At 44.7% G+C, this 20,096-nt stretch overlaps 1 protein-coding gene across 1 annotated transcript in view; it reads left to right on the plus strand.

The window, feature by feature from the left end:
- PLEKHF1 (pleckstrin homology and FYVE domain containing 1) overlaps nt 1–17,101 on the plus strand; it is a 38,546-nt gene extending 21,445 nt beyond the window's left edge. The window contains exon 2 of the mRNA XM_030202545.1: nt 14,870–17,101. Within this exon, the coding sequence (XP_030058405.1) occupies nt 14,879–15,706 (828 nt within the window). The 5' untranslated portion in view covers nt 14,870–14,878 and the 3' untranslated portion in view covers nt 15,707–17,101. The remainder of the gene's footprint in view (nt 1–14,869) is intronic.
- The last annotated feature ends 2,995 nt before the right edge of the window (nt 17,102–20,096 follow it).

The raw sequence follows: 20,096 nt of genomic DNA on the forward strand, positions 1-20,096 counted from the left end.
GGCTCCAGTCTCTTACATGTTATTATGATTGATTTCTCATATTCCTAGTACTAACTACTAACTAAACTCTGGCATTCATTAAAGGGGTCAAAGGCCAATCTTACTTAATAGCATACGGCTATGGTCTGTTATTTCTTTCAGGACTATTCCTACAGTTACCTATAATTAATCAAGACTTTTCCTGACCTTCTTCACCTATTAGCTTATACATTGAACCAGCCAGAACTGCAGATAAGTCAAAACACATGTTGACCTATTCACTGCAGTCTTTGCTTAGAAAATACAGCAGAGAGTAACATTAGATTTCAAAAGGTATTCTACATTTAACTACACAGAATACACATATTCTAAAATAAGCATTCTTATAAGACATGTCTAAACATCAGGAATATCTACATATTAAGCACTTCTAAATAGTATTTCTATCTAATCTTAAACTACAATATATCTGACTCATGCCAGAGCTTACAAAGGCTGCTCAGCATGCCTAATAATGTACAGATGTTGAGCCAGCTTTCATCATTCACCAGGGTGAAAGAAATTCCTGTCTCTGACCTTTTTAACCCTTTTGCTCGACAGCTAGAGTTCAATATAATCTGAACCATCTGGCATACCTTCACTTCACTTACAGAGTAAAGAGTTGAAATTTGAAATAAGAATTCAATTCAAATACCAAGCTTTTAATATCATTTCTTATGTATATAATTTCTCAGAGTTAACACTTTCCTTGCCCATGGCTGCCTCATTCCCCCCTTTGAGACTAAAATCAGCTTATGCAGAGATAAGTCTCACAACTCAAACTCTGGAGATTATAGTGATCCTAACTAAGAATAGGCTTGTGAATCACCATTACCCTACTTGTTAAGGTTCGACGGCATACTGCCGAAGCACATGAGGCCAGGAAACAAAACAACAACCCTGCTAAAACTAAAACTATTAGGGAAATGAACAAGGGACGTATCCAGGAGGTCAATGACCACCACCAGGAGGTAAGGTCTAATCCTCCTCGGTAATCTTCCACATTAAGGCTAGCCAACTGTAGGACTTTATCCATGGCATGCCTAACTACATGCGTCCTATTTATGACAATAGTACAGCACTCTGAAGAATTTAACACTGTGCAGAGACCACCCTGAGCTGCAAAGAGATAGTCAAGGCCCATACGATTATACCGAGAAACTATACTTAATTCATTAATTTGATCCTGCAATGCATTGACTACCACATTCAGCTCATGAACTAAAACATGGAGTAGGGACTGAAGTCTCCGAGTAGCCATACCTAGTTCAGTAATACCCGCTACCGGGCCTCCAATTGGAATCCAGGCCGTGGCAGAAAGGGCTACAAGTCTCTTTTTAGTCAGAGGATAAGTAGAATTGATATACTGGAGGGCTAATTCAATCGCCTCATCCTCTGTGGCAACGGAGGAGGGTAAGGACAAAGCCTCTCGCTTAGAGCGGTGCGGGGATGGTGGCTTAAGAGGAATAACTTTAGGAAAATAATTCAAGGTTACCAATACACAAAAATCATATGTGGAGGGAAGAATCATGTGGAGGACATTATCACAGAGCCAGTAATGACCAAGGAGAGGGTGAGGAAAGTTCCCAATAAATGTTGGCTCAGGCTGGACAGGGTACTTAGGGTGCCCATAATGCGAGCCCCTATCCCAGGGGGAACGAAGACGAAATGGAGACTTTGCACACCATAGGCGCCAATCCCCAATTGTGACAGGCTGCTCATTTGTTAGTAACTCTTCATACCCCGGGGACTTATGAAAGTAGAAAATAAGCTTGGACACTATAGTCTTCTCAGTGGTACGCTTAGGAGCCAGATAATCACCTGGGTCATAATCTACAGGTATGGTAGTAGGGCACATAGGAGTACCTGGAGAAACTACCCACACAGATTCTCCTTTTTCTGGGAGAACATTAGTATAGTTACAGGGAATGGGAAGAACAGTTGAGATGCTTCTTGTTAAACAAAACACTCCAGAGGCTGGATAGGGAGACGTAAAAACTGGCCTTAGAGAAGAGTCAGAGGGGGAAGTAGCATTATAAAAGGACCACCAAGTATAATCCTGGCTCCAAGGGCCTGAACTCGAAAAGTAGGGAGGTATAAGAGCTGGGAGTTGCACAGGGACAGGAACAGCTGGGACATCTGTGGTATAAGGAGAAAATCGGGAACACACAATACAAGGGGAAGTAATCTTTGCCTGGCTAATTAGTTCCTGGACAGAGTGTAACCAAAGGTTGGAGCGAGTTGGGGTATTAGGAACAAGGAGGCAAGGAGTAGAAAACAACAAAAGCATCCAAACTACTAACATTTTCTTTCTTCCTAATCTAAAACAAATACAGCAAACTAATTAGGCAATAATATTTCAACAGTCTGTGCTAATCACAGATTACTCTCATATAGTGTTCTCAGTCTTTGAGTTCTTATACCAGTTGGGATAGACCCTCAACTGATAAGGATCAAGCTTTCAAATTCCAAGAAAGCCAGAATCTGGACAAGAAAGAGTCTCAGTGTGAAGCCGAAGTTCAGCCGCTCCTGCAGTATGCAGTTGACCCTTCTTTTCAGCTAGTAGATTCTTTGGTTCGGGTCAAGCGCAACTTCAATGGCTCCGCTGGATCACTTTCTGCTCTCCACTGTCTAGGTTCCGTCTGATCCGTGCTGGGCTCAGTCTGGTCAGCAGACTTAATTCGAGACCAATGGACCCATGGAGTTATCCCTGCGACCTTCACAGCTGCAGGGGTAGAAAGCAAAACAGTAAAAGGTCCTTTCCACCGGGGCCCCAGAGGCTGAAGCCTCCAGTCTTTCACCCAAACTCTATCCCCTGGCAGGAAGGAATGTACCTGAGCCTGGAAGGGGACAGGGTTTATTTCTCTCACATAAGACTGAAGCTCAAAAATTATCTTTCCCAAGAGGGCTACCTGCTCCTGCACCTGGGCAGACCCTAAAGTCCCTATGTCTCCCTTAATTCCCTGCAAAATGGCTGGGGGCTTCCCATACACAATTTCAAAGGGAGAGAGGGCTGTTCCTTTAGTTGGGGTGCATCGGAGGCGAAAGAGGACTAGTGGCAATGCCTGTGGCCATTTCAATTGGGTTTCCTGACAAATCTTTGCTAGGCTATTTTTCAAGGTTCTGTTTGCCCGCTCAACCTGCCCTGAACTCTGGGGACGATAGGCACAATGCAATTTCCAGGTAATGCGCAATGCGCGGGACAGGGCCTGAAGTGTAGCTTCAACAAAGGCGGGACCATTATCTGAACCTATGGCAAGGGGCAGTCCATACCTGGGGATGACATCCCTAAGGAGAGCTCGAGCTACTTCTGTGGCTTTCTCAGTGACTGTAGGATATGCTTCCACCCACCCAGAAAAGGTACAAACCATAACTAAGAGGTATCGGAGCCTACCACTCCTGGGCATTTCTGTGAAGTCTATAACTAGGGACTCAAAGGGTGTTAGTCCTCTAGACTGAACTCCTGGTGGAATACGGGGTCCCTGACGAGCATTATTCTGAGCACAGAGAGTACATCAGGCAGAGGCAGTGGCAACCAGACTATCCAATCCTTCCAGCACCACTACTCGACTGAGTAGGCGGGCTAGTGCTGTTTTCCCTAAGTGTGATAGGTCATGAGCTTGAGACACTACAGGCCAAGCTAGGTGGCGTGGCACCAGAACTCTGGTATCAGGGAGATGTAACCAACCATCAGGTCTCCTTACTGCACCTTCTTCTTGAGCCCATTTCTCTTCCATTTGGGTATACATAGGCGTCCATTCTTGCAGTCGAATTTGGAACAGGGGGGTCACAGTACTTGCTGGGGGTCCTCGAGCAGCTTCCTTGGCCACCCGATCAGCATGGCGGTTCCCTCGGGCCACTGGAGTATCTATTCTTTGGTGTCCCCTGCAATGAATGACAGCTACCTTCTTAGGGGCCCACACAGCCTCTAGCAGCTGAAGTATTTCAGGTCCATACTTAACAGGTTGGCCTGCAGCATTTATGAGTCCCTTTTCCTTATACAAAGCTCCATGAGCATGTAGAGTTGTGAAGGCATACTTGGAATCAGTATAAATGTTGGTTACCAGTCCTGCTGCTAACTCCAGAGCTCGTATGAGGGCCACAAGTTCTGCTTTCTGGGCTGAAGTTCCTTGGGGCAGGGCCCTTGCTTCTATCACCTTGTCTTCTGTCACCACAGCATAGCCTGCCAGTCGCTTGGAGTTCTCCACATAACTGCTTCCATCTGTAAAATAAATTACATCTGGGTCCCTCCAAGGCACATCTTTAAGATCTGGTCGACTGGAATACACTTCATCCATAGTTTGGATACAATCATGATCCGGTGGTCCCTCAGATGCTGGCAAAAGAGTAGCAGGATTGAATGTAGCCACTGTTTCCAGGTGTATCCGTGGATTCTCACACAAGCTAGCTTGGTACTTAACCATACGGTTATTTGTAAACCAGTGGTTGCCCTTATACTCCATGAGGGTGAGAACTGCATGGGGGACTTTAACAACCAGTTCTTGCCCCAAGGTCAACTTATCAGCTTCCTGGACCAGTAAGGCTGTTGCTGCAATGGCCCTCATGCAGGCTGGCCATCCTTTAGCCACTCCATCCAGCTGTTTAGACAGGTATGCAACAGGCCTCTGCCAGGATCCCATCATCTGGGTCAGCACACCCAGAGCAACCCCCTGTCGCTCGTGGACATACAATGAGAAAGGTTTCTCCACATCAGGAAGGCCTAACGCAGGGGCTTGGAGTAGGGCTTTCTTTATAGCAATGAAGGATTGTTGAGCTGTAGGTCCCCATTCAAATGGTTCCTTTTCACCCCCCTTTGTGGCCTGGTAAAGGGGTTTCGCCATCAATGCAAAATTTGGAATCCAAATTCTGCAAAATCCAGCTGCTCCCAGGAATTCCCTAACTTCCCTTCTGGACTTGGGTTGGGGAATTGCAGCAACTGCTTGCTTCCTACTAGCATCCAGTCTCCGACTTCCCTGGGAAATGCAAAAGCCCAGATACTTCACTTCTGACTGACAAAGTTGGGCCTTTGAGCGTGAGACCTTATAGCCTGCATCCAAGAGTAGCTCCAGCAATTCTCTAGTAGCCTCAAAACACTCTTCCTGGGTCACTGCTGCAATCAGGAGGTCATCTACATACTGGAGTAAAACTCGCCTGGAAGGCTCAGATTTAAAAGTCTTAAGGTCTTGCCCTAGGGCTGTCCCAAAAATAGTGGGGGAATTCTTGAACCCCTGTGGCAGGCGGGTCCATGTATACTGAAGCTTCCTTCCTGTTACTGGGTTTTCCCATTGAAAGGCAAAAAGCAATTGACTGGCTGGGGCCACCCGAATACAAAAGAAGGCATCTTTTAGATCTAGTGTTGTGAAATGGGTAGCTCCAGAAGGTATCAATCCTAACAGGACATATGGATTAGGCACTACAGGGTGTAATGAGATAGTGGATTTGTTGACCACTCGTAAGTCTTGGACTGGCCGGTAGTCCTCAGTCCCTGGCTTCTGAACTGGCAATAGTGGCGTATTCCATGGAGACTGGCAAGGACGAATAATTCCATGGGATAACAGACGATTCAAATGTGCTTGAATCCCTTCCAAAGCCTTTCTGGGAATTGGGTATTGACGAAGATGGATTGGCCGAGCACTTGGAAGTAAGTCTACATGTACAGGAGGAATATTTCGGGCCAACCCTGGGGGATTATCTTCTGCCCATACCCCACTGACCTGAAAGCTGTCTGCCAGGGGTAGGTCAACTTGGCCATGCGACTGATGCAGCCGCCATTCTTCTTCAAGAGGGCAGCAGAAACTCAATATACCCTTAGGGCTGGATGTCGGGGGCCGAAAGGAGACTGAAGTCTGGCCATCAGAATCAAAGGAAATTTGGGCCCTAAGCTTGGACAGCAGGTCTCGACCTAACAAAGGGATTGGACAGTCTGGCATATACAGGAATTCATGAGTGACTATGTGTGAGCCTAATTGGCATCTACGGGTCGTCAGAAAGGGCCTCCGGTTCTGCACCCCCGTGGCACCCACCACTCGGACAGTTTTTCCAGACACAGGCGCTAATCGCTCCGTCACAACAGAATGTTCAGCTCCTGTATCAATCATGAATGGAATTGAGCGGCTCCCTATAGTTAACTTGACCATAGGTTCCTGGGAGCCCAGTTTGTAGGAACCCGGTCTGTCCTATTCGTCCCATTCTGCCATCTCGGCTATCCCGATGATGTCAGATTCAGGAGGCTCATATCTTCCCTCTCGAACTCGGCCTCGGCTTCCTCGATCTCCTGGTCCCCTTCTCAGTCCCTGGCGCCTCTGGGGGCATTCATCTTTCCAGTGCCCTCTTTCCTTACAATAGGCACACTGGTCCCTCTCCAATCTTGGTCTGGGATTCTCCCCCCTTGGCCGGGATTGATTGAAGGAATCTCGGGGCCTGGCTGGTGGTCCGGGATCCCACTTTGGCTTCCCATTAGCTAGAGGTCGACCTCGGTTAAGGGTGGAATTAGTAATGGCTGCCGCTAAAAGGTCGGCCTTCTTCTGCATCTTCCGGTCAGCCTCTCGGCGCACCTCCTGATCTCTATTAATGAAAACCTTGGTTGCGATCTCAATTAGCTGGGTGGTATTCATCCCTGCGAATCCCTCCTGACGCTGCAACTTCTTCCGGATATCTGGCATACTCTGGGCCACCAATGCGCTATTCACCATTCTCTGGTTTTCTTGGGCTTCAGGGTCAAATGGGGTGTATGTTCTGTAGGCTTCAATTAGTCGCTCTAGAAAGGCCCCAGGGGATTCAGTTGCCCCTTGGAGAATTTCAGAGACCTTTGCTAGATTAATGGGCCTCTTTATGCCTTTCCTCATACCTTCCAGTAAGTCCCGGCAATAGCCAGACAACAGTTCATAGTGCTGCCCATCATTTGGATCCCAAGCTGGAGCTGCACGAGGAAACCGAGCTCTAACCCATCCCTCTGGGTCCTGTGTCCCCCCGGGGACACGCTCTCGCGTGATGGCCTCAGCATTTTGCAAAATCTTCCGCCTCTCCTCAGTTGTGAAGAGGGTCAGGAGAAGTTGTTGACAATCAGTCCAGGTTGGGTTATGGGTGGCCATAATGCTAGTCACTAGGTCCACCACTGCCTGAGGCTTTTCAGTATAAGAGGGGTAATGCGTCTTCCAATTCAGGAGATCGGTGGTTGTGAAGGGTACATACTGATAGGCCTGTGCCTGTATAACCTGACCCTCATTATTAGGATCCGGTCGAGTGATGGTTACCTGTCGGAGTGGCAGAACTCTCGAGGAGGTGGGAATGGAACCTGAGGTAGAGCTAGGAGCTACCCTCCTATCATGCTCAAAAGTAATTGCAGCGGGTCTAACCCATTCAGTGGAGGTATGTTGAACCCCTGAGGGATGGGGAGGGGTACTCATAGACTGAGAGGTGGTCACAGGTGAGTCAGTCCATTGAAAGGGATGCCGGGCCCCTAATGAGTGGGTAGGGGTATTAGAAGGAGAGGCTGGGCTGTCGGGAGTTGAGGAGTCAGGGAGTGGAACCCAAAGCGGGTCTTCAGAGGTTAACAGGAGAGGATGTGGCACAGAAGGGTAGAGACTGGGTGAAAAGTCCAACCTAGGGTGTGGCCGGTTTGGCACAGGAGGGGAAGAACTATCCGGAGAAGCCTGTGCTGGAGAAGCTTGGGCTGGGCGGCGTGGATCTCTGGGGGTGGCACGGAACCCCAACAATGGGCCATAAGGTGGTGGCTCAAGGTCTGAGGGGTCATCAGAGAGTATGGGTTTCTCGGACAGGGTAGGGGCGGAAGCCACCGATTGGGTGGTAGGCTTCCTAGGGCTCTTTCCCTCTTCTAGTTTAGATTTTCTAATCTTTCTTTGAACACGACCTAACATGAATTTTACTGGGGATCCCATATAAGTTTTTAACCAGGAGGGAGGGTCAGTCACAAGGCTGTCCCAGGAATCTATATAAGGGAGTTGTTCAGAATATTCTGGTTCTCCTACAACTATGCTGTAGACCTTCCGGATTACTTCAATATCTAAGCTGCCACTAGGGGGCCACCCCACTCCCATAGATGGCCACTCAACTTCACACAAGGTTCTTAAAGTACTTGAGCTTAAAGTCTGTCCATAGTCATTAATTAAAAATCCTTTTTTGAAGTTCTTAAGCATACAATCTAGGGGGGTAGCAATTTGTCTAGATGATGTCCCACCCATAATGCTTACAGTTACAACACACAAAAAGGGAGGGAATTTTTTTGAAAGTGCAGTAAGGGGTCTGCACTCTCGAGACACTAGGTAGACAGACAGCAATCGCTTCCTTCCGTTGCTGACCAATTGAACTCGCGTTAATTGGAAATGCAGCTATAAGAAGTCCGCACTCAATAATCATTCACGCATCACACATTCCATACAGAAAATCCCACCCAACAATTTCAGATTTCTCAAATACAGATAAGCTCAAGCGTTTTCGCTTCTAGTCCCCGCGACTAGAAGGTACTAGGGCCTTCGCTGAGAGTTGATCAGGCTCTCCTTCCTCAATTTTCTTTGAGGGGCTGGTTTACAATTTTCTAGCTAGAATTACAATACAGAATACAAAATACATACCCGGCGAATGTTCTCCAGTCAGTTGGGTGCTGAGATTAATGCAGGATTCATCCCACCGCTGCCACCAAGAATTGTTGCAGGAATTGATACATAAATTTGTGATGCTTCAGGAGTCAGACAACACACACCAGAATGAGAGAGTAATTTTCTTTATTTGCCAGCAAACAAAGCAGGACATCAGTTCTAGCTCTCTTCTCTCTCTCTCAGCTCTCTGGATGTTATGGCTTTTGTCTGTCCTCTTCAGCTCTCTTCTCTTCTGTCTGTTCCTTCTGCTCTCTTTCTCTCCTGTTGTCTTCCAGCTTTCTTTCAGCTCTCCTTCCTTTCTTCTGACGTAAACTGCTTCTGCTCCTACTTAAATACTGTTCTATCCCCCTCCTAGCCTTGCCCCCCCTTACTCTCCAATTGGTTAAGGAATAGATTGGTTACCTGGCCTCAACCAATCATTACTTTAAAAATATCAGTTACATAGGTTCCAGACATCCTAAACTGACCTGTGACCTGGGGCCCCTTACACCAGACATTTGGGCTCCAGTCTCTTACATGTTATTATGATTGATTTCTCATATTCCTAGTACTAACTACTAACTAAACTCTGGCATTCATTAAAGGGGTCAAAGGCCAATCTTACTTAATAGCATACGGCTATGGTCTGTTATTTCTTTCAGGACTATTCCTACAGTTACCTATAATTAATCAAGACTTTTCCTGACCTTCTTCACCTATTAGCTTATACATTGAACCAGCCAGAACTGCAGATAAGTCAAAACACATGTTGACCTATTCACTGCAGTCTTTGCTTAGAAAATACAGCAGAGAGTAACATTAGATTTCAAAAGGTATTCTACATTTAACTACACAGAATACACATATTCTAAAATAAGCATTCTTATAAGACATGTCTAAACATCAGGAATATCTACATATTAAGCACTTCTAAATAGTATTTCTATCTAATCTTAAACTACAATATATCTGACTCATGCCAGAGCTTACAAAGGCTGCTCAGCATGCCTAATAATGTACAGATGTTGAGCCAGCTTTCATCATTCACCAGGGTGAAAGAAATTCCTGTCTCTGACCTTTTTAACCCTTTTGCTCGACAGCTAGAGTTCAATATAATCTGAACCATCTGGCATACCTTCACTTCACTTACAGAGTAAAGAGTTGAAATTTGAAATAAGAATTCAATTCAAATACCAAGCTTTTAATATCATTTCTTATGTATATAATTTCTCAGAGTTAACACTTTCCTTGCCCATGGCTGCCTCAGAAGGAGAAAAGGGAGCATTTCCCAGGTGGCCTTTGCTGCTACAGCACGCTGGCTCTCAGCGCCCAACGGAGGGAGGGAGGGAGGCCCTAGAACTGAGAGGGAGGGAGGGGGGCCGACCCTGGAACTGGGAGAGAGAGGGTGCAACTGGGAGGGAGGGGGGGGGGCCCTAGCACACACTCTCATTCTCACCCACACACTCTCTCTCTCTCACACACACTCGCACCCAGTCTCACTCTCTCTGTCTCACACACACACACTCACACACACACTCACACACACACTCACACTCACACTCACACTCACACACACACACTCACACTCACACACTCTGTAAAACATACACACTCCAAGAAAGACCTTGCTAGCGCCCGTTTCATTTGTGTCAGAAACGGGCCTTTTTTCCTAGTATTCTATACAAAGGAGAATTACAGAAATATCCAAAGAATAAGAAACCAAAACATCTTGATTAACCATTTTTATACCCCTTGACTTGATTCTTGATAGAGACCCTTTTACAACAGTGACAATAGTGAGTGGTTTAAGATAATGGTCTACCAACTCTGCACGGCAGGATGGTGCAGTTTTTGGTTTTTTTTTTACCTATTCTTGGCAGAATAACTCAAGTTCTTTCAAGTTGGTTGGGATCACCTGTAGATTGTTATCAAGTCTTGTCCTGGATTTTCTGTTGGATTCAAATGTGGGCCATTCAAAGACTTTCACTTTCATTTTGACAGTCACTTTATGCTTAGGATTCATTGGTCTGTTGAAAAGTGAACCTTCTTTCCAGTTTAGGTCTATAGCAGACTAAAACAGGCTTTCCTCCAGGATTAGCTTGTACTCTGCATCATCCCTGTTTCCCTCTTTCCCACTGTCTTCACAATCCTCCCTGTACCCATTGCTGCAGTATAATAAGGGCGTGCAGCAAGAACATTTTCATTTTATGTTTGATTTATTAGGTTTAATATTCTGCCTTTCCTAGAAGAAATATATAGAGACAGCTCTTTGGCTCCTCAGTACCTCTCCACTCTTATCTCTCCCTACACTTCTCCCCAGGAACTCTGTTCTCTGGGTAAATCTCTGTTATCTGCACCCTTCTCTTCCACCGCCAACTCCAGACTCCGTTCCTTTTATCTTGCTGTGCCATATGCCTGGAATAGAGTTCCTGAACCGGTACGTCAAGCTCCATCGCTGGCCGTCTTCAAATCTAGGCTAAAAGCCCACCTTTTTGACACTGCTTTTAACTCCTAACCATTACTCACTTGTTCAGTACTCATGTTTTATCATTCCCACCTTAGTAATTCCCTTATCCCTTATTTGTCCTGTTTGACTGTCCTAATTAGATTGTAAGTTCTGTCGAGCAAGGACTGTCTCTTCATGTTCATGTGTACAGCGCTGTGTACGTCTAGTAGTGCTATAGAAATGATAAGTAGTAGAAAGAAACACTATTATAATACAGGAAAGCAGGTGGTGGAAAGTTCTAGAGACTAGTGAAATACTACAGTCGGTCCGTATAAGCATCCACCTGAGGGAGTCACGCACAAATACTACAAATAGCCAACAGAAAGGGACTGGAGAATCCCTGTGTCAGTTCAGGGAATGTTCATTTTATTGGGGAGGGGGGGTACCATTTAAGTTGTCATGGGAGCAATGTCTTAAAAGCGTGCTCTTCTGAAACAGTGCACGCACTCTTTCCCGATAACACATGCAGGTGCTCACTGTTTGCACATGCCCAATGGTTCGTGCATGCATACACTATCTGGAAAGTGTTCGACTCTTCTGCGATTAATGCACACTGTTTTGTAAATAGAGCACACTATCTTGTAAATAGCGCACAATATAGATGGCATACAAAAAACATGAGATGTCCTGTTTTATTTGGCAAATTGGAAAAAGAGCAAAGACGGTGGAGGCTCATTTTCAAAGCACATAGACTTACAAAGTTACTATGAAAATGAGCACCAAAATGACATGCACCCCCTTAGAACACAATGCTGCCACCACCATGCTGTACTATAGGGATGGTGTTAGGGTGATGTGTGATATAAAATAGACACAGTACATCATTAGCACTGAGATACCATGGGATTCATTTTCAAAGCACTTAAGAAACCTATGGAACTTTGTAATTCTAAGTGCTTTGAAAATACGCCTCCATATATCTTTCCTTGGCAGTGGCTTCCTCCATACCACCCTCCCGTTCAGGCTATGTTTATGAAGGAATCCTGTTGGAACAGTTACATTTTCCCCAGTCTTAGCCAAAGACCTCTAATTCTATTAAAATAACTTTAGACCTCAGCAGCTTTCTTTAATCTGTGGCTACTGACTTTGCAGAGATGGCCTGCTCATGACAGTGTTGTAGTGGTGCCAGACTGTTTCCACTTTACAGTGACAGACCTGAGTTACCCAGGATATTCAAATACAATTCAGTTTATTGATTTGCCTATGTGTATACTTTAGAATCAGTTCAAGAAGCTCCATATCTGGCATATGTTAAAACCTTGCTTCAACAAAGTTTGCTTCTTCATCCAGGGGTTATTTGAATTGATTGAACACAGGTGAATTCTGTTTAACTTCTAATGTGCTTGTAAGGCAATTTTGGAACCAGAACTAATTTGGGTAGGGTGTGATGATTTACATAATTTGTTTCTTATATATATTGTTGTTTGTTTTTTCATGTTGAAAGTGTAAAGTGTGTTGTGTAGATTAGTGAAACAAACTCCTGCTTTTTTGCATTCAGATCTGTTTTTAAACAGCAGAAAGTGAAACATGTATAAGGATGGGGAGAGTTTTACAAGGCACAGTAATGGCAGAAAGACTCAATTAAATCTGTTTGGTTTGGACTCCAGTCTGCCCAGTCTGAGGAAGTGACTCAGACCCTCGTGGACCTTATTTGTGTCACTGGATATCTCTACCACCATGCATATTCTTGTCCTTGCCCTAATGGAAACAAGAGTATGTGAATGAGAACGTCATTTCTTGTGGCTGGAAATCTTCTGTTTTATTCCATGGAACTTGAAAGCACAGCTTTTTAAATTGAGCAATAGCCAAGCAGTGGTACAGCAGTCTGAAAGAGGAAGAGAGAATGGTGTAAGGTGGAGTCTTAAGAGAAGCAATTCAGCCATTTAAAGCTCCAGTGACCAAGAATATGATTACAAGCACTGACTGACTTCAAGAAACAAGAGAAGAACACACTACTCAGGGTGGACTGGGTGGTGGGGGGGGGGGGGGGGTGGCACCCATTCCTCTCTGCTCTTCCCCATCCCTCCCCCAGTTAAAAATTTTACCTTTTGCTGGCGGAGAGGACCAAGCCCTTCCAGCTGAAGCGCTTCCCCAGTGTAAGGAAGTTGGTGGCATGCATTTTAGCTGCCAATCCTTGCATTCCTCACACATGGAAAGCACACAGCCGACTTCTCAGTGGGACAGGTTTGGGCTGTGGAGGTCTTCAGCAGGCAGTTCTTGGGCATCCCCAACATCCATTTAGGGTACTGCAATTTGTGGCAGGCCCTAGCCCAAAGTGATGGGGGGCACATCCCAGGTTCCCCCTCCCCCTTGGCTATGCCACTGGAACACTAATTAATACAAGGTTTTGGTTATTACAAATCTTGATGTACTGTCCTTCATAAAAACACCATAGCAAGTTACAACACAGCTGTATTTGGCATGTGGCCTGTGTGATGCTATTGTATTTGAAATAGCAAAGAGAACAAACTCAAATATAAGCCCATCTGAATATAAACAGAAATAATATTTTTCCCTAAAGGGATGGGTTGGGGAATATTTACTCGAATGTAAACACAGTGTTTATATTCAAGTTTTCCCCTCCTTCCTCTGCTGCTGCAGTCCACACCTCCCCAAATTGGAAGAGCCCCCTCTACCAATTCCACCACCTCTCCTCCCTCCTGAGCAGTCAGAGCCCCCTCCCCAGGCCTATTGTACAACCCTGGTGAGCTTGGGGCAGGAGCAGTCTCTATAATGAAAATATCTGCTGTGACTTCATCAGCAGTCTCACTAGATTGATGCTGGAGGTCGTGGCAGCCATTTTGGGATTGGAGCTGGCACGGGCAGGACTTGTATAGTAGGCCCGGGGGGGCCCTATGGGTGGGTTTGGGAGGAGGGCTTCATCTCAGCAGGAGGGAGGAAGTGGGAGGTCTTCTGGTTTGGAGGGGGGGGGGGGTTGTTGGCAAGCAGTAGCAGCAGTGGAGGAGGGACACCCCAAAGGATGGAAGGAATGCTGGACACAAGGGGAAGGAAGGTTAGGCTCTGAATAAAAACAGAGATGCAGTTGATGCCTTTTTTTGGTCAAAGAAATCTGATTATATTTGAGTATATAAGATTTTAATGTTGAAAGGAGATATTTGAAGTACAGTTCTTGGAGATTGATTTGCTGTCTGAAATTAGATAATGCTCATTTTGGTCATATCAAATGTAGTCTAAAACTATGTTTTCAAACCATTCCTTATTTGGGTACTTGTTTGGAATTGGGGGTAGGGAGGATGTGGCACATGGTTCATTGCTGATTCCCTCCCCCCCCCCTCCAGTACAAACCCAGTAAACAGAGGTATAAAAGACTGTAATAATTACATCAGACAATGGGCTGAATGCAGTGACGTACCAAGGGCTGGATGAAGAGTGCTGGGAAGTCATGTGGCTGTCGGCTCTACCATTCCCTTCCCCGGAACAGGAAGTTGATGTCGGAGGGGGCAGGGGACTGGCAGAGCTGACATCCATTCAACTGCTCAGTGCACCCCTTTACTGCTTGGAGGGAGGATGGGGGGCTGATGTGCCTGGAGGAGGAGGGTGATTCGTCCCAGGTAGCAACTAAGCTAGGTATACCACTGACAGAATGATAACAGGTTTTGTATGATTTCCTTTTTTAATCTCTTTTCCAAACTTTTTTTTATATTTTCAGCATAGTTGGTACCACTGACTTGTATGTATTTTTGTTTTAAAATTATTCCTTTGTCACACTTTTTTTTTCCTTTCTTTCTAGAGCATAAATATGGTGGACAACTTGGCCAACAGTGAGATCAACCTTCAGCGTATTGCTGCTGTTGAAAACTGCTTTGGTGCATCTGGACAACCTCTGGCTGTGTCCGAAAGAGTTTTAGTGGGGGAAGGCATTCTCACGAAAGAGTGTAGAAAAAAGCCCAAACCTCGTATTTTCTTCCTTTTCAATGACATCCTCGTGTATGGGACAATCGTAATAAATAAACGGAAGTACAACTCACAGCACATTATCCCACTGGAGGATATCACCTTGGAGGTCCTTCCAGACACAAACCAAGTGAAGAACCGCTGGATGATTAAGACATCAAAAAAATCCTTTGTGGTTTCTGCGGCCTCCCTCACAGAGCGAAAGGAATGGATTGGCCACATTGAGGAGTGTGTCAGGCAGCTGCTGGAAAAGACAGGGAGGCAGCCCACCGTGAATCATGCTGCCCCCTGGATACCAGACCGGGCCACTGATATCTGCATGCGCTGCACACAGACCAAGTTCTCCACACTCACTAGGCGACACCATTGCCGCAAGTGTGGGTTTGTGGTGTGCGGAGTCTGTTCCAAGCACAGATTTCTAATGCCCCAGCTGTCCCCTAAGCCACTGAGGGTCTGTAGCCTCTGTTACAAGGAGCTTCTGGCTGAGAAAGAAGAAGAGGCAGAGAAAGAGAAACGGAAATCGGAGATATTCCATTTGGAAAGGCCAGTTTATGACCTTTCCAGCGAAGAAGACAGCGACAAATCAGATGATGACTCTGAAAAACCAGAGCAATTTCCAATGGGTAATGAATTCTATTCATCTGATGTCTCCTGGTCAGCTTTTCATCGATGACCTCTTCCCCACTACACTCGGTTAACATTGTGGAGGACTTTTTCATCCTTTTTACAGTCTGATTTGCTACTCTAAAATTGAACAGGGCTAAGTTTTTTAATTGCTTACTAAGGTGCGTTAAGCCCTAATGTGGGCTTAGCACGTCAAAAAAAAGGCTTACTGCAAGATGAGCTAAATTTTAGCATCTTGCAGTAATTTCCCTCTTTGCATGAAGTCATCACATGTAAACTATTTTTTAAATATTTTTGTTTGAGGGGGTGGGGAATGAGTATGGAAGTGGTAACCAGTTAGCACGTTCACATTAGGACATGGTAACTGGTTAACTCAGGAGCACTTAACTACCTCCTAGGAGGTGGTAAATGCCCCTTTGCTAATTTTTCCATTACAGCATAGGACTTGCAGAAATAACATTGAAAGCCCTTTTTTGGGATGCGGTAAAAATGAGTTTAGCACATGGGAAAGTCCTCGTGTTAGGACACACTAAGGCCAGATTTTTCCGTGGTTTAGTAAAAGGGGCCCTATAATATTTTAATATAACTGAACAAATTTTTTAAAAATATGTGAAAATGGCAGCATATAATTAAGAATGATGTAATGGTCTTGTATAGTTGTGGAGACGGTTTCTCACAGAAGTAAACACATTAAGTGAAATGTTCAGCCTGTAGTGAGGCGAAACAATATGGCTATACGCCCATTTTTCTTTCTCTTTTGTGAAGTTGGGGAAAAAAGGAATCATGTGTTAAAAACTCTTAAGAATGTCATCTGAGGGGAAGCTACCTGGGAGAAAATATGAAGAAATCCATTTTTACTAATGGGATGGAAATGAATACTATGGCAGAACTTAAGCATTCTTAAGACATGTAGAAGGGGCAGAAGTAAACAGAAGGTCAGAGTTTGGGTAAAAGATGTTGTGGGTACAAAGGAGTGTACTCCTGGGCGCTGATTTAACTATGGAAACTTGTACACTTACCTGCCCAGAACCACAGAGGCCCAAAGAGGGAAGGCAAAGCTGACTGAGGGTCTGATTCTCAAAGCTTACTGTGCTAGCAAATGTCTGATTTTAAACTGGTTCTAGCCAGTCCAGCAATCACATTATTCAGCGTCTAATGAACAAAGGGGTTCTGCTTGGTTTCTACTATTCAGAGTAGCAGCTAATGATAATCCTTTGCAAATGTATTACAAAGAGCTCATTAGCATTAAAATGAGCATTCCGAGTGATGCACAGACAGGACCACCTACCTTTTTAATATGTAAAATTTTCCATCAGGTCTGGATCTATTATGTGAGGGAGACTTCTGGCAGGAGCAGTCTGCTTCCATTTTTCAATATCAATACTACTACTACTACTTATTATTATTTCTATAGCACTACTTAGACGTACACAGTGCTGTACACTGGACATGAAGAGACAGTCCCTGCTTGACAGAGCTTACAATCTAATTAGGACAGACAAACAGGACAAATAAGAGATAAGGGAATTACTAAGGTGGGAATGATAAAACATGGGTACTGAACAAGTGTGTAAGGGTTAGGAGTTAAAAGCAGCATAACTTGTAGGAGAGCAGGTAACGGCTTTAGAGGGGCAGAGAAACAGCAGGGGGGGGGGGGGGGCTTTCAGCAAGAAGATTTTTTTTCAACAGCAAACAATGTCCAAGAGCAGAGAACAGCTTAGAGGTGGAGAAACAAGCAGACAGCCAGTTGGCTAGGGAAACCCCATGATAGCTTTGGGGGGGGGTGGGGGTGGAATTTCAGCAAGGAGGAGATTCCCAAGCGAAATCATCAGCTGGGGGGGTGTAGAGGAAGGTGGAGCTAGCACTAGAGCACTGCAAAGGAAAGGAGACAGGGGGACAGTGGAGTCAGCAAGTACTGTAGGAGAAAGGAAAGAGTACACCAGCCCTAGCACATGAGCAGAACAGGGACACTTACTAAGAGACTGTTCTGCACAAGTGCTAGGCACTTTCCCTACAGAGCTGCTTGGCTGAAATTGCGTGCAGCTAATTCGCATGCAAATTCCTTTGAGCATCGCTCGCTATTTCCAAATCGGTAAGTTCTGTTGAGGATCTAAACGCACGTGACTTTTTAGCGGGGACTTTTGTGCATCAGGCCCTTAGACAAGAAGCAATATCTTGAAGGTGGTCAAATGTAGAGGACTGTCTGCTGGGAAATATCCTTAACTGGAATGGTGCAGATGTAAACAAGTCAGGCAGCCTGAGTGAACTTAATTGCTCTTTATCTGCTGTCATCTACTATGTGTCCATAGCACCCAAACAATCAAGTTGGTGAGATATATAGTAACTTGTTTTTCATCATTAAGGATCATGCTTAGCCAATGCACAAATGTATTCAAAGTAGTTAGGGGGAAGGGGACTCTAAATGTGGGAATCTTTTTGACAGTAACATGGCCTGTAGCCTAGTGGTTAGGTTGCTGGGGTTGACGACCAGAGAATCCTGGTTCAAATCTCACTGCTGCTCATTGTAATTTTGGGCAAGTTGCTTAGCCCTCCATTGCCTCAGGTACAAAACTTATTGTAATGCCCTCCAGGGACAGCAAAAATACCTAGTGTGCCTGAATGTTACTCACCTAGAGCTTCTACTGAAAAAAAGGCTGAGATAAATAGGCTTTGGCATTTTGTCCAACACTGAAAATCTTGTTTTAATAAATGATTATATACAGTACAGATATGATGGGATAACTGCCTAGAATTGATCTTTCCTCAAGGAGGAGGAGTTTTAAAAGGTAATTTCATTTGGTGTAATAAACGGACAGTAATTGCCTTGAAAAGCAAATTATGACATTATGTAAGTGTCTGATTTTCCAGGAGGGTGGTGTTTATGGGTGATAACCCTGGCTGTGTCTAGGTGTCATGCCTAATAAATGGCCCTAGGAATCCCATGTGATGACACTACTCCTACTTATTTCTATAACACTACTAGACATACACAGTGCTGTAGGCTAAACATGTAAGACAGTCTGTTCTCGACAGAGCTTACAATCTAATCAAGACAGACAAACAGGACAAATAAGGGATTAGGGAGTTACTTATAGTGGGAATGATAAAACAGACATGGATACTGAACAAGTGAATAGGAGTTAGAGTTAAAAACAGCCTCAGAAAGGTGGGCTTTTAGCCCAGATTTGAATACAGCCAGAGACGGATATTGACATACTGACTCAGGAAGACTATTCCAGGTATATGGTGCAAGCAAGATAAAAGAAACAGAGTTGGCAGTGAAGGGTACAGATAAGAGATTTAACTGATGAATGGAGTTCCCAGGGAGGGGTGTAGGGAGAGATAAGAATGGAGAGGTGCTGAGGAGCTGCAGAGTGAATGCACTTTGTAGGTCAATAAAAGGAGTTTGAACTGATGCAGAAACAGGGAGCCAATGAAGTGACTTGAGAGGGCTAATGTGAGCAATGGCGAACAGAATGAAGGGGAGAGAGATGGTTTAGTGGGAGACCTGTGAGAAGCAAGTTGCAGTAGTTTAAGCGAGAGGTGATAAGAGTGTGGATAAGGGTTTTGGTAGTGTGCTCAGAAAGGAAGGGACAAATTTTGGTGATTATAGAGAAAGAAATAACAGTTTTTAGCAGGCTGCTGGATATATGTGGAGAGAGAAGAAGCTCAGTCTTGGCCATGTTTAGTTTCAGATGGTGGTGAGACATTCAGGCAGCAATGTCAGGCAGGCTGAGACTTGGGCCTGGATTCTTGCTGAAATTTCTTATGTGGAGAGGTCACCTCTTTTTAACTCTCCTCTTGCAAAGCATCCTGGGAATATAAACCCTTTCTAATAGGGATCTAAGTTTTAAAAAGCAGGATAAGCTAATCTCAAACATGTGACCAGAGATCAGTGGGCTACTATAAAACATGTTACTCTAACTTTTTTTGCATGATGAGTATATATTTTCATAACCAGTTACACTCCTACTGTATAGTAAAATAAATTGGTTGTATTCATTATGTGTTGTGCTTCAATCTAAATGCTCTGCAACATACCACATCATCCAGACTTCAGGTTTGCATTCTTATTTCCATTGTATGATATGGGGTGCACAGGCAAAAAGTTTTGTTTTGGTTAGTTCCCCAAGTCATTTCTGAATTGTTTTGTTTTCAGGCAATATCATGAATAATATACAACAAGGAAAAACCTGGATGGGAGGGGGGGAGGGGGTATCCTGTATTTTCAGTCAAAAAATTGACATGGAAAATCTCCAAGGAATGCTCATCCCTTAGCATCCAGCAGCAGTAAATGTGCATTATTCCATGACTAGAAGCGGTGTGATCAGTGAAAAGGAGAAATCGTGTCTTATGTCTGATCCAGAGCTGAGGTATTTCCTCTTGCATGTGAGGGGTTTACTTTCTTTAGTAGATAGTGAGGGACTTAAACAAAGATC

This window comes from Microcaecilia unicolor, chromosome 5, assembly GCF_901765095.1.
Source record: "Microcaecilia unicolor chromosome 5, aMicUni1.1, whole genome shotgun sequence".
Classification (NCBI taxonomy): Eukaryota; Metazoa; Chordata; class Amphibia; order Gymnophiona; family Siphonopidae; genus Microcaecilia; species Microcaecilia unicolor.